The sequence below is a fragment of the Lolium rigidum genome, chromosome 2 (assembly GCF_022539505.1).
Source record: "Lolium rigidum isolate FL_2022 chromosome 2, APGP_CSIRO_Lrig_0.1, whole genome shotgun sequence".
In the NCBI taxonomy this organism is placed as follows: Eukaryota; Viridiplantae; Streptophyta; class Magnoliopsida; order Poales; family Poaceae; genus Lolium; species Lolium rigidum.
In genome coordinates this window covers 221,107,360-221,123,173 of record NC_061509.1, presented here as the reverse complement: position 1 = coordinate 221,123,173, position 15,814 = coordinate 221,107,360, and the positions used below count along the sequence as shown (strand labels likewise).

At 44.9% G+C, this 15,814-nt stretch overlaps 1 protein-coding gene across 1 annotated transcript; it reads left to right on the top strand.

Annotated features, from left to right (window-relative positions):
• The first annotated feature begins 9,258 nt into the window (after positions 1-9,258).
• Positions 9,259-10,660, top strand: LOC124688181 (aspartyl protease family protein At5g10770-like). Its single transcript, XM_047221897.1, has 3 exons — positions 9,259-9,373; positions 9,439-10,030; positions 10,118-10,660. The coding sequence occupies exons 1-3, from the start codon at positions 9,259-9,261 to the stop codon at positions 10,647-10,649; spliced, it is 1,239 nt and encodes a 412-aa protein (XP_047077853.1). The 3' UTR covers positions 10,650-10,660.
• Positions 10,661-15,814: the final 5,154 nt, after the last annotated feature.

The window sequence follows — 15,814 nt, the reverse complement described above, 5'->3', positions numbered from 1 at the left end:
ACTATGACATCTTGTTAATAGGTTAGTGCCAGAAATCATGTAAAAGTGCAACAAATGGTAAAAAAAACATATATGAATTGGTGTAAAACAAGCATGGAGCATCAAAAATTACATATACGTTTCAGGCGTATCAAGCCTCCAAACCTTCACAATCTTGTCAGGAGCAAATCCACAGCCCGGACGATTTTACCCACCTAGGGGTTTCCAAGAAACCCTAGAGAGCGGGTATCTCGAAGAATACAAGGGGGAACAAGATTTGGATCGGTGGAACTATAGATCAAGACCTCCTCTAGCTTTTCCCTGGAGGGATTTGAGTTTGGGTGGAGGAGAAGGGAGATCTGAGGCTTTTGGTGTTTGCAACAATGGAGTATTAGAGAGAGCTCAAGAACAAAGTGTAGTGTAGTGCCTGATACGTCTCCGACGTATCGATAATTTCTTATGTTCTATGCCATATTATTGATGATACCTACATGTTTTATGCACACTTTATGTCATATTCGTGCATTTTCACGGAACTAACCTATTAACAAGATGCCGAAGTGCCGATTCTTGTTTTACTGCTGTTTTTGGTTTCAGAAATCCTAGTAAGGAAATATTCTCGGAATTGGACGAAATCAAAGCCCAGGGGCCTATTTTTCCACGAAGCTTCCGGAAGTCCGAAGGAGAGACGAAGAGGGGCCACGGGGTGGCCAAACCCTAGGGCGGCGCGGCCCCACCCCGGCCGCGCCGGCCTATGGTGTGGGCCCCCGTGCCGCCTCTTGACTTGCCCTTCCGCCTACTTAAAGCCTCCGTGACGAAACCCCCGATGCCGAGAGCCACGATACGGAAAACCTTCCGGAGACGCCGTCGCCGCCGATCCCATCACGGGGGATCCGGGAGATCGCCTCCGGCACCCTGCCGGAGAGGGGAATCATCTCCCGGAGGACTCTACACCGCCATGGTCGCCTCCGGAGTGATGAGTGAGTAGTCTACCCCTGGACTATGGGTCCATAGCAGTAGCTAGATGGTTGTCTTCTCCCCATTGTGCTATCATTGTTGGATCTTGTGAGCTGCCTAACATGATCAAGATCATCTATCTGTAATTCTATATGTTGTGTTTGTCGGGATCCGATGGATAGAGAATACTATGTCATGTTAATTATCAAGTTATTATACATGTTTTGTTTATGATCTTGCATTCTCTCCGTTTCTAGTAGAGGCTCTGGCCAAGTTTTTACTTTTAACTCCAAGAGGGAGTATTTATGCTCGATAGTGGGTTCATGCCTGCATTGACACCTGGGACAGTGACAGAAAGTTCTAAGGTTGTGTTGTGCTGTTGCCACTAGGGATAAAACATTGGCGCTATGTCCGAGGATGTAGTTGTTGATTACATTACGCACCATACTTAATGCAATTGCCTGTTGTTAGCAACTTAATACTGGAGGGGGTTCGGACGATAACCTCGAAGGTGGACTTTTTAGGCATAGATGCGGTTGGATGGCGGTCTATGTACTTTGTCGTAATGCCCAATTAAATCTCACTATACTTATCATGTCATGTATGTGCATTGTTATGCTCTCTCTATTTGTCAATTGCCCGACTGTAATTTGTTCACCCAACATGCTTTTATCTTATGGGAGAGACACCTCTAGTGAACTGTGGACCCCGGTCCATTCTTTAATACTGAAATACAAATCAGCTGCAATACTTATTTTTACTGTTTTCTCTGCAAACAATCATCTTCCACACAATACGGTTAATCCTTTGTTACAGCAAGCCGGTGAGATTGACAACCTCATTGTTTCGTTGGGGCAAAGTACTTTGGTTGTGTTGTGCAGGTTCCACGTTGGCGCCGGAATCTCCGGTGTTGCGCCGCACTACATTCCGCCGCCATCAACCTTCAACGTGCTTCTTGGCTCCTCCTGGTTCGATAAACCTTGGTTTCTTTACGAGGGAAAACTTGCTGCTGTGCGCATCATACCTTCCTCTTGGGGTTGCCCAACGAACGTGTGAAATACACGCCATCAAGCATATTTTCCGGCGCCGTTGCCGGGGAGATCAAGACACGCTGCAAGGGGAGTCTCCACTTCTCAATCTCTTTAATTTGTTTTTGTCTTGCTTTATTTTATTTACTACTTTGTTTGCTGCACTTATATCAAAACACAAAAAAATTAGTTGCTAGCTTTACTTTATTTACTGTCTTGTTTGCTATATTAAAAACACAAAAAAAATTAGTTACTTGCATTTACTTTACTTAATTCATCATGTTTCCTTTTAATTTTACCACAAATAACATACCGGTAGGACAAGGGTCTATAATTGGGAGGAACAATATAGAAGAATTTTTCACCCATGTTAGTACCGTTGAAGATTTTGAAGATAGACACTTGGTAGACCTTCCTCCCACTTATGAAATTGCTGCTGCTGCTTTAGTTCGCTCTGTTGGAAACTAAATTTGTTAATCTCAATCCTATAATCCAACACATGTTTCTTACACTTGGTGATATGGAAGAGGGGAAAAGAAAGATTTTATTTTAGAAACCCTTCTTAGAGAATTTGGTGGTCTAGCAAGAGAGGCTAGAAAAGTCTTCGCTAAATTTAATATGCTTGGTTCTCATACTAATTTTGTTAGCCTTCTTGAAAAAATGGATATGGATAGGATAAGGTACACTAATAATGCTAATGCTGGTGGGGAGATCAAAGCACCAATACCATGTAAACTCCTAGCTATGAATGATGCACTAGAACATAACTATGCTTGGCTTGTTCCTGAAAATTTGTTCGATGAGAGTAGCAAGCCCAAGATTAATGAGAAGGGAGATGCTGAAACATATGTATCCAATATACTATGCATGGTTGAGAAAACTCCAAACCCCGCTGTAGGTGCACCACCCTTCGATAATACTTGATACACACTTTCTGCGCCTAGCTGAAAGGCGTTAAAGAAAAGCGCTTATGGGAGACAACCCATGTTTTTACTACAGTATTTTGTTTTATATTTGTGTCTTGGAAGTTGTTTACTACTGTAGCAACCTCTCCTTATCTTAGTTTTATGTTTTGTTGTGCCAAGTAAAGTCTTTGATAGAAAAGTAAGTACTAGATTTGGATTACTGCGCAGTTCCAGAATTCTTTGCTGTCACGAATCTGGGTCTATCTCCCTGTAGGTAGCTCAGAAAATTACGCCAATTTACGAGCATGATCCTCAGATATGTACGCAACTTTCATTCAATTTGAGCATTTTCGTTTGAGCAAGTCTGGTGGCCTAATAAAATCCATCTTTACGGACTGTTCTGTTTTGACAGATTCTGTCTTTTATTTCGCATTGCCTCTTTTGCTATGTTGGATGAATTTCTTTGATCCATTAATGTCCAGTAGCTTTATGCAATGTCCAGAAGTGTTAAGAATGATTGTGTCACCTCTGAACATGTGAATTTTTATTATGCACTAACCCTCTAATGAGTTGTTTCGAGTTTGGTGTGGAGGAAGTTTTCAAGGATCAAGAGAGGAGTATGATGCAATATGATTAAGGAGAGTGAAAGCTCTAAGCTTGGGGATGCCCCGGTGGTTCACCCCTGCATATATTAAGAAGACTCAAGCGTCTAAGCTTGGGGATGCCCAAGGCATCCCCTTCTTCATCGACAACATTATCGAGGTTCCTCCCCCGAAACTATATTTTTATTCGGCCACATCTTATGCACTTTGCTTGGAGCGTCGGTTTGTTTTTGTTTTTTGTTTTGTTTGAATAAAATGGATCCTAGCATTCACTTTATGGGAGAGAGACACGCTCCGCTGTTGCATATGGACAAATATGTCCTTAGGTTCTACTCATAGTATTCATGGCGAAGTTTCTCCTTCGTTAAATTGTTATATGGTTGGAATTGGAAAATGCTACATGTAGTAACTCTAAAATGTCTTGGATAATTTGATACTTGGCAATTGTTGTGCTCATGTTTAAGCTCTTGCATCATATACTTTGCACCCATTAATGAAGAAATACTTAGAGCTTGCTAATTTGGTTTGCATATTTGGTTTCTCTAGAGTCTAGATAACATCTAGTATTGAGTTTTGAACAACAAGGAAGACGGTATGGAGTCTTATAATGTTTACCATATGTCTTTTATGTGAGTTTTGCTGTACCGTTCATCCTTGTGTTTGTTTCAAATAACCTTGCTAGCCTAAACCTTGTATCGAGAGGGAATACTTCTCATGCATCCAAAATACTTGAGCCAACCACTATGCCATTTGTGTCCACCATACCTACCTACTACATGGTATTTATCCGCCATTCCAAAGTAAATTGCTTGAGTGCTACCTTTAAAATTCCATCATTCACCTTTGCAATATATAGCTCATGGGACAAATAGCTTAAAAAACTATTGTGGTATTGAATATGTACTTATGCACTTTATCTCTTATTAAGTTGCTTGTTGAGCGGTAACCATGTTTCTGGGGACGCCATCAACTATTCTTTGTTGGATATCATGTGAGTTGCTATGCATGTCCGTCTTGTCTGAAGCAAGAGAGATCTACCAACTTCATGGTTGGAGCATGCATATTGTTAGAGAAGAACTTTGGGCCGCTAACTAAAGCCATGATTCATGGTGGAAGTTTCAGTTTGGACACATATCCTCAATCTCATATGAGAATAATAATTGTTGCCACATGCTTATGCATAAAAGAGGAGTCCATTATCTGTTGTCCATGTTGTCCCGGTATGGATGTCTAAGTTGAGAATAATCAAAAGCGAGAAATCCAAAATGCGAGCTTTCTCCTTAGACCTTTGTACAGGCGGCATGGAGGTACCCCATTGTGACACTTGGTCAAAACATGTGCATTGCAAAGATCCGGTAGTCCAAGTTAATTAGGACAAGGTGCGGGCACTATTAGCATATTATGCATGAGACTTGCAACTTGTAAGATATAATGTACATAACTCATATGCTTTATTACTACCGTTGACAAAATTGTTTCATGTTTTCAAAATAAAAGCTCTAGCACAAATATAGCAATCGATGCTTTCCTCTTTGAAGGACCATTCTCTTTACTTTTATGTTGAGTCGGTTCACCTATCTCTCTCCACCTCAAGAAGCAAACACTTGTGTGAACCGTGCATTGATTCCTACATACTTGCATATTGTACTTGTTATATTACTCTATGTTGACTATTATCCATGAGATATACATGTTACAAGTTGAAAGCAACCGCTGAAACTTAATCTTCCTTTGTGTTGTTTCAATACCTTTACTTTGATTTATTGCTTTATGAGTTAACTCTTATGCAAGACTTATTAATACTTGTCTTGAAGTACTATTCATGAAAAGTCTTTGCTTTATGATTCACCTGTTTACTCATGTCATCACCATTGTTATGATCGCTGCATCCACTACATATGTTTACAAATAGTATGATCAAGGTTATGATGGCATATCACTTCAGAAATTATCTTTGTTATCGTTTTACCGCTCGGGACGAGCAGAACTAAGCTTGGGGATGCTTGATACGTCTCCGACGTATCGATAATTTCTTATGTTCTATGCCATATTATTGATGATACCTACATGTTTTATGCACACTTTATGTCATATTCGTGCATTTTATGGAACTAACCTATTAACAAGATGCCGAAGTGCCGATTCTGTTTTCTGCTGTTTTTGGTTTCAGAAATCCTAGTAAGGAAATATTCTCGGAATTGGACGAAATCAAAGCCCGGGGGCCTATTTTTCCACGAAGCTTCAGAAGTCCGAAGGAGAGACGAAGAGGGGCCACGGGGTGGACAAACCCTAGGGTGGCGCGGCCCCACCCCTGGCCGCGCCGGCCTATGGTGTGGGCCCCCCGTGCCGCCTCTTGACTTGCCCTTCCGCCTACTTAAAGCCTCCGTGACGAAACCCCCAGTACCGAGAGCCACGATACGGAAAACCTTCCAGAGACGCCGTCGCCGCCGATCCCATCACGGGGGATCCAGGAGATCGCCTCCGGCACCCTGCCGGAGAGGGGAATCATCTCCCGGAGGACTCTACACCGCCATGGTCGCCTCCGGAGTGATGAGTGAGTAGTCTACCCCTGGACTATGGGTCCATAGCAGTAGCTAGATGGTTGTCTTCTCCCCATTGTGCTATCATTGTTGGATCTTGTGAGCTGCCTAACATGATCAAGATCATCTATCTCGTAATTCTATATGTTGTGTTTGTCGGGATCCGATGGATAGAGAATACTATGTCATGTTAATTATCAAGTTATTATACATGTGTTGTTTATGATCTTGCATGCTCTCCGTTTCTAGTAGAGGCTCTGGCCAAGTTTTTACTTTTAACTCCAAGAGGGAGTATTTATGCTCGATAGTGGGTTCATGCCCGCATTGACACCGGGACGAGTGACGGAAAGTTCTAAGGTTGTGTTGTGCTTGTTGCCACTAGGGATAAAACATTGGCGCTATGTCCGAGGATGTAGTTGTTGATTACATTACGCACCATACTTAATGCAATTGTCTCGTTGTTAGCAACTTAATACCTGGAGGGGTTCGGACGATAACCCGAAGGTGGACTTTTTAGGCATAGATGCGGTTGGATGGCGGTCTATGTACTTTGTCGTAATGCCCAATTAAATCTCACTATACTTATCATGTCATGTATGTGCATTGTTATGCTCTCTCTATTTGTCAATTGCCCGACTGTAATTTGTTCACCCAACATGCTTTTATCTTATGGGAGAGACACCTCTAGTGAACTGTGGACCCCGGTCCATTCTTTAATACTGAAATACAAATCTGCTGCAATACTTATTTTTACTGGTTTTCTCTGCAAACAATCATCTTCCACACAATACGGTTAATCCTTTGTTACAGCAAGCCGGTGAGATTGACAACCTCACTGTTTCGTTGGGGCAAAGTACTTTGGTTGTGTTGTGCAGGTTCCACGTTGGCGCCGGAATCTCCGGTGTTGCGCCGCACTACATCCCGCCGCCATCAACCTTCAACGTGCTTCTTGGCTCCTCCTGGTTCGATAAACCTTGGTTTCTTTCTGAGGGAAAACTTGCTGCTGTGCGCATCATACCTTCCTCTTGGGGTTGCCCAACGAACGTGTGAAATACACGCCATCAGTGCCTAACCATTCTGAGGTAGGTGAAGGGATATAGCTTCAGTTGAAATCCAACCATTGGGGAAGTGTCCATCTCTGCAGTGGGTCGAAGAGGCCGGTCTGCCGGGCCAAGCGCCGGATTGGCCGGTGGTACACCCAGTGCGGTCGGGCCACAGACCGGGCAAGCCGGCACCCGCCGAGCGTGGCACGGGGACTATGTCGAATGAGCGTCCACCCTTCCTGGAAGATGCTCCAGTGTGCATTGGCGTACGGGCCGGCCTACGCCGGTCTGGCCGGTGCCGGAGCCGGTGCCGCCGAGCCAAGCGCCGGACCATCCGGCGAAACCGGGAGGGGCTGGGCAGCCACCAGGCGAAATGCCTGGAGTTACTGGAAATGCTCCGGTGTGCACCAGTGCCACCATTGGCCCACGCCGGCTGCCACGTGCCGCAACCGGTGTCGCCGGACCAGACGCCGGCCAGGAGAGAAAATATACTTCCACTTTTTCATCAAAGTGGGGGGTCTCCCTTTACCTTCTTGTTCCATTGATACACCATTATGCTCGATGGACTAATACCTAAGAATAATCTTGTAGTCATGCATTAGTCCAATTACTCTAGCTACGATGTCATTGTTACCAAAATAATGGATAAGGGTAAAATACCCTTACGCTTGGTATTAGCTCGGCCATCCTCCAAGTCATAAAAAGGTTTAGACGGGGTTTTGGCGCTAAAAATCATATGAAATGTTGAAATGATGGGCTTGAGTGTGTTTTGGTTCCAATATATGGTGCTGACCAATATTCACACAAACCAGAATTTTTATCTTAGTTAGTTTGCACGTGTGAAGAGGATCCACTTCCTATGTTTGTAGGAGGTGACTCAGTAGTGGAGATTTTGCTCTTTTGCAAAGAGAACAACCGGAGCTCGTGGTGGAGACTGCGAGTCGTGGGTGGCACGATTCGTCTCAGAAATGGCTCTAATAAACCAGATTCGTTGCAATCCCAAGCTTGCAAGGTATGTTGTTCGGATAGTGTTAAGAGGTGAGACATTGCGATTTTTTTTATGTTGTGTAGGTATATTCAACTTTTCAACATGTTGGCGTACACATGGTTGCTAAGTGCGAAGATTTTAAGAGTTTCTACGAGTTGTTTGTCTCATGATGCAAATGTGTTTTCGAATTAATGTTGTGTACACTATTTCCAAATATTATGTTTTATGTTGCATATGTCTAACCTAATTAAACTTACTTATTGCATAGGATGTAGATTTCTTGCACCTACATGTTCAATTTTTTGTAGTGCTACTTATGTGCATTCTACATACCGTTGGAAAAAATCTAAATGATATTGTGTATGAACAAAATAAATGTTGCATGTGGATTTTTTATGTTGCAATGCTCAGTCTGTTCACACTCACATTTAAATGGCCCACGAAGCGGTCGACCTTCTCAGCCGGGCTGACGCCTTGCACCAACCTTTAATTTAACATGTATGATAGTTTCAACCATTTTCCGTCAAAATTAAATGGCAAGTTGAACAAGTTTTGATGGTTTTCTACGGCTTGACTAAAGTACTTTTATGCCACATGCTTATCATATGTTGTGAGAAGATATCAAGATATTGTAAATTAGTAGAACAATATGAAGGTGTATTATGAAGAGAGTGATCCCTTTTGAAGCTGTATATTATACTTTTGCCTCTGGAAATGATATATTGAGGACAAGATTCGTGAATAATCTCTCTAAGGGGCTGGCTAATTCAAGTGCGGCGTCAGACCAAGTCCGCTAAAAATATAAAGATCTCATGTTAACCAATCCTTCATGTATAGTTCAATAGGATCGCAGAACCCATACCAGCGTAGAAGAAAATACGATCATTAAGCAACACCTGCGTGTAATTAGCAGCATTACATACGTAGACGATGCAGCACAAAGAACTGGATAACGTATCCTAATTCCTAAGAATTGGACGTACTCCTAGACGTACGTACAGATTACAGAAGCATTGTAGTGCCAGTTCGTACACTTGCCAAGTTGCCATATGTATGTGGAGAGGCCGTTCCAAGTTGCCAATAGTGCCATTCTTTGTTCCGCGGCTCCAATCTATCTATATAAGTCAGGATTTTAGATCTGCAACTGCAACCAACCAGCTAAATCCAACCAACATTGGCTCTAAGAGAGAAGCGCTGAAGCGAGGATCAAGCAGCCATGTCGTCTGTTACTCAACTACTGCTTCTCATGCTGTGCATCTGCCATTCTGCCATTGCTCGAGCAAGGCTGGATGATGCGCTGAAGGCTGAAGCCGTCTGTGCCCAGCCACAAGGTGCGTACACAGCATTATCCACATGCGATTTCTGATATTCAAGTTGTAATCGTCGTTGTTTGCAGTGAGTCAATCGTCGTCCAGTGGCGCCACGGTGCGGTTAAGCCACGGGTATGGCCCGTGCTCGCCGGCACCGTCCACTGACGAGCCAACCATCACGGAGCTGCTCCACAGCGACCAACTCCGAGCCAATTACGTCCAGCGGAAGTTCTCTGCTGGGAAGAACGGCACCGAGCCATCGGACCTCACGGTGCCGACCACTTTGGGATCCGCCCTCGGCACGCTGCAGTACGTGATCACCGTCGGCATCGGCTCCCCGGTGGTGATCCAGACCATGATGGTCGACACCGCCAACGACGTGTCGTGGGTGTACTGCCGCTCCTCCAACGGGTCGACGCTCTTCGATCCCAGCAAGTCCACCACCTACGCCCCGTTCTCCTGCACCGCCCCGGAGTGCACGCAGCTCGGCACCCGAGGCAACGGCTGCGCAAACTCCGAGTGCCAGTACAATGTCGACTACGCCGCGGTCGCGAACAGCACCGGAACGTACGGCTCCGACACGCTGACGCTGACCAGCTCCGAAACCGTCACCAGCTTCCAGTTCGGCTGCAGGGAGAACGAGGGCGCGGTAGCCGGCAAGACCGACGGGATCATGGGGCTCGGCGGCGACGTGCAGTCGCTCGTGTCGCAGACGGCGGCCACGTACGGCCAGGCCTTCTCGTACTGCTTCCCGCCTACCAATGCCTCGTCCGGGTTCCTCACGCTCGGCGCGCCCAGCGACACGTCGGGCTTCGTGTCCACGCCGATGTTCAGATGGGGAGCCGTGCCGACGTTCTACGGCGTGCTCCTCCAGGACATAGCCGTGGACGGGAAGCTCCTCAACATACCGCCCTCCGTCTTTGCAGACAGGTCGGTGATGAGCGCCGGAACCATCATCTCGCGGCTGCCACCGGCGGCGTACGCGGCGCTCTCGACGGCGTTCAAGGCCGGCATGACGCAGTACACTGCGGCACCGCCCAGGAGCATACTGGACACGTGCTTCGACTTCACAGGGCTGACCAGCATCACGATGCCCAACATTACGCTGGTGTTCGACGGCGGCGTGGCCGTCGACCTCGATGGTAATGGGATTCTCATCGCCGACTGCCTTGCCTTCGCTGCCGCCACCACCCCAGACGGTGTCCCTAGCATCATCGGCAACGTCCAGCAAAGAACAATCGAGGTGCTGCTCGACGTCGGCCAGAGCGTCGTTGGGTTCCGGCCAGCCGCCTGCTGATCACGCATCTTCGGTAACTGCACCATATGTCCATATACTTATGTGATTGCGACTTGCGTGGTAATGGTCGCGAAGAATAATTGAGTTTCAGTCCTTTTGGATTGACCGGGCTTTTAGGGTTAAACCAAAATTCCTTCCAATCCAAACAGACCGAGTCATATTAGAGTGCACCCGACAAGCTCTAAATGGGTTATATTCGTCAACTACTACCGGTTTGAATGTGTTATTTTGTGACAGTTGCATGATGCTATGCTTCGTTAGTTAAGCTATAAGTATTTGGTATGTAGCTCGGTCTCCGTTTACAGTTTTCGGCTATAGTTAAGACTTCATAGGCTGGTGCAGCTTGTAATAAGATGCTTTCTTGAATGCACAGGTTTTCACAATTTTGCTTCATATATATTTTGTGATTAAAGCCAAGATCAATTCAACCGTGGTTCTCATATATATTTTATTTCATATTATTTGTTCATTACTCTTATGCCATTAGCCTCCTAGCCTTCGTCTCTCACTGTCAGTGTCGGCCCAACATAGTACTTTCTGATCTTAATGCATTTCACCGCTTCACCAGAAATCCCCGCTGATGTACTCCAACATGGTAGTTTCGACTACTTGTTCAGAGAGCCCTGAGATTTGACGGCGGACTTGAAAAGCCACCTACAGATGTTAGTTAAACGGAGAGAGTACAATAGAAGAACAATGCTTTCGGTGCAAAGTGTACATACCGTATAATCTTTAAAAATAACTCGTGGCACTAGGTCCATGATGCTAATTAGTACGTCAAATCAGGGTCGGGGTCAGTATTTGACCATAGGAGAGGCCAAGAATACAACTACCACATAAGAAATATTACCCAAGAATATACTAGATACGACACGGATTTTCTACCTAGGGTGATAGCTGTGCATAGGCTTAGATTCGTCTGATATTGTCTCATGATTCGCGCTGCCGTTAACGTCCGTGTGCTGTGCCGTTAACACTGAAAGTAAAAGAACTGTGTCCTTTCAGCACTGTGCAGACTGAGTAGGTGGAGCCCTCCACCGTGCGATCGTCAGCAGGCCTACCAACGCCGCGTGCGCGTTCCCAAATTCATTCAAGATCCATTCACTTTCAGCTTCCAAGCAAAATTCACATATCAATTCTTTTATTTGCGGCTAATTCACAGATCCATTTAAGATTCAGACACAAATCGAAAGGTTCATGCATGTTTATTCAATGTCAATACAGATCGAATAAAGCATCATGTAAAATACTGGATCAAAATAAAAAATGCAAAACAGTGAAGAAGAACCAAGGGAAAACAGGTACGGAAAGGTCTAACAAGGACCTCTCTGCCCAGATCCGTGGCCGGCGGGACGGTGCTGATGACGCGGCGCAGATCATTCTGGAGGCGGGGCTTGGAACACGCGGGATAGCTCATAGGTGGAACCTGGTGGCCATGCGATCCATAATCCATCCTATCCCGCAACAGTATCATATTTTGATCTGACTTAACAGAACGATTTAGGGGATAGTAAACAAATTGAATGGCGCCCAAGTACTCATTATCTGCAAGAAATTAGATACTAGAGTTAATTGAAGATTCTACCGATTGGCTCACAGAGCAAAGCTGGAACTGCTCAGCAACAACAAGCACAAAAGAAAAGAATTAGTGATAATTCTAGAAGGAAAAGAGGCCATCTTAGGTCAAGCTCCATCAAACCATGACCGATGGTTGCCACGCAAAAAACAAATTCGGACAGAGACGAGCCAGAGGATCCGGGCAGAGCATCACATATCAAACAGAGGAAAAAATTATCTGAACCCATGGCCGCCTGGACAGCCCAATAGATGGAGGCTCGTCGCTCCAAATTAACCTAAGCAGACCAAGCAAACAAGAGGAGAGGGATTCCAAGAAATCGCAGGGCGGGGGAGAAGAAATCGGCAAGAAAAATAAATCAAAAATTTCCACTAATATACAAACTTCCATCTCCGGCCGTGGCCATTTGTAACTACGGTCGCCGTCCGAACCAAATTTCATGAAGAATCGAAAAAGGAATTATGATAATGGAATTGAGAGAGAGAGAGAGAGAATGTGAAGAAGAAAAAGATCAAATCCCGTTAGCTTCACCGTGATCACCATGAAATCCTCACATAAATATCCTACTAGTGGCATTTTTTAGACACAAAAACCATCATCAAAACTATGTGACTAATCACATAACAACACCAACAGTGCGACTCCTTCGTCCCTGACAAAGAAAAAAATTTGTTCTGACAAATAATATGGAACTTGTACAGACCCCACACTTTAAAACATCATGGATAAATCTTTGACTTGTGAAAAACACTGACAAATGCTGCTTAAAAAACAAATTGCCGGATTAAGTTCCCCGGCCTCCCCGATCAAAACGTGCCGCACTAGTCAACTCCACCATCGGGCACCGAGGTCCTGCTGAGCTCCTCCCGTCAGGGACAGCAGAGACCGCAGTTCCGGCGCAGGACTCCCCTCCCATGGATCAACGGCCGTCGCAACCGGAGGCCTGGCATCAATGGAGACGTTGAGATGCATGGCGGCACGATCCAACCGGCCGGCTTCACAAGTTTCAGAACAGCAAGTACAGCCATCACTGAGCATGAACCAAATCCCATTCCAATTTCAATAATCAAATATTTCCAAGGATCCAACACATACAAAAATCAACACAAACCAAGAACCAAAAGAAAAAATCTAGTTGTTTGCATCTGTAGGTCAAACACATAGATCGAGAGAAAACTTCAGCTGCATCTATAATAAGGCTGGGGAAAACGCATCAAAGAACAGGAGCTGAAAATAAATCTCGGTTTGCTGCTTTCCCTGTGCCCCGCTCCACCGACTGCTCACTCACCAGAAATCACAAGAAGCAATGCTTGCAATTTGCTCTAACATCCAAACAAAAACCATGATATGAACAAACGTGGAACAATTTGGAAAACTCCTATCAATGAACCAGTAGATCTTGCAAAAAAACTGCTCTTATCATAAAAACGGGGAAAAAAGAAAACGTGACTGGGAGGACAGAGCTCTGCCTCCGAATAAATCGAGGTCGTCACAGCCGAAAGGCCGGGCTGGCGGCGGTAAGCGGGGGCCTGGGCGGGCGGACGCCGGGAGGAACTGCGCTCGGCCGGATCCAGGTAGACGGCGCGCGTACGGCGGCTTGGGAGACGGCGCGCGGCCAGAGGAAGAGATGACCGCGGGCGCCTGGGCGGCGGAGGAGGCGGCGCATGGCCGGGGGTTGGGGAGGCGCCGCGTGGAAGGAGGCAGGAAAGACGGCGCACAGCCGGGGGCGGAGAGGGGCAGCACGAGGCCGGCGCCGGCGGGGGATTCGAGCGAGCGCGTGGGAGATAGTTGGGAGTGTTCCCGTCGTGGGGAAGAGAAGGTGGAGATGGACTTGGTACGGTCGTGAAGATAAGGGAAAGGCTCCTTTGGCCTTTTCTTTTCAATACGAGAGAGAGAGAGGAGCTTGCGGGTGCCGGGCGGGAGGGAAAAAAGGTCTAACGACGTTAGTTTAGATGTAGGGTGGAAAATGTTCTATGGGGCGGTTCGACGGTTGGATGAAGGTGCATAGCTACACACCATGGTAGCCCACTATTTTCCATACTAGATATTGAATATATCATCCATACTGAACTAAACTGTAACATTTATATTAGTCTGACTGTAGATTTACGCTCACGCGGGCGCCATCGAACATGTAAACTTTCAATTCATATATTTTATGTTAATTTGTTCTCGTCCATTATTCAGTTAGCATGTTATATAGATCTGTCTTAACGGAGGTGGCGTTTTGGCTCATAGGAGCAAATGCTCCTATTATACAAAATAATTAAAATTAATTTTAAAAATGTTAAAAAAATTGACATAAATTTTTTGGTGTACATCGTAACATTCTATGTTCGTACACAAGTTTCCGTGGGAAAAAAACATTTTGTATGGTGTGTGCAAAAAAGACAAAAAAAATTGATGTACGTAGTCGTGTTACAGCATCAAAATTTATCTTTTTTACAGGAGGCATATAACTTTTTTCCTTTTTTTGAAAATTTGTGTACCAACATAAATTGTCTATATGTACATGTAAAAATATAGTTTAGAATTTTTGGACATTCGAAATGTGAATTCACACAATGAGAGCAAATGCTACTATGAGCCAAAGTGCATTTCCCTATCTTAACTAGCTACTTTAATGTTGACATAACAATCTTGTCATGTTTTCAGTAGTTTAATTGAACTTTAGAACAAAAATTATAAAAATGAAAATTTCAGCCTACCCCTTGATACATTTACTCGTACGTCCCTTCTTTTACCTAGCAGCTTCGTGTGGGACGAGCAGGTTTTCTCTCTTGACTCCTACACTCGGATGCAGACCTGGCTGTGCGTGTGGCCATGGGGTTGTCCGGTGGCACGGTTGGCGGAAACGGAAAGCCATAGATTGATCGATGGTTGCGGTTCGTCTATTTACTGGCTCCGTATCCACCTCTTTTGATTTTTCTTTTAGTTCTGATTCTTACATCCTATAGTTGGGGCAAGTTCTAATTAGGTTCTAAATCATGAAGAGGTACAACTAATTAACTAAGAGGATACTTTTATGAAAAATGCAGCAGCGAAAAGAATCAAGTTGGATTGATAACGAACAGTCAAACTCTATGGTTGAGTAATACTTTGGTATAGTTCCTTTTTTGTTCTGAAGTAGCTTATACATATTGATAATTCGAAAAATAAACTACTAGTATATATTGATGTTAAAAGTACATTTTGTAAACTATTTATGTATTACGATTTGGCAAGCCAAAAAATATGCATGCCATTTTACATCTTCGCCCCTCTTAAGATTTCGTTCAAGCTCCCCCACTGGACTACCGTAACTTTTCGTATTTGAAAAGGTGTCGCAGTCATATGTTATCCAAAGGGAATGCAAAGAACGGGGTTCTTGTCTTTGTGACGATGGTGTCGGGATAACAACCATTGTCCACTGACGAGTGAAATGAGCCCGTGTTGCGGAGCAAAAGAGTCGTCCATCTTTTTCTCCAGGTCCCACACTTTGTCCACGATGACTTTGGCGCACCGCTCGGGTCAGATTACGTCCAGAGCAGCCGGTTATCGATCATCAGTTGCACGTCCAGTCGCATTGACCGCGACACACAAAAATCAA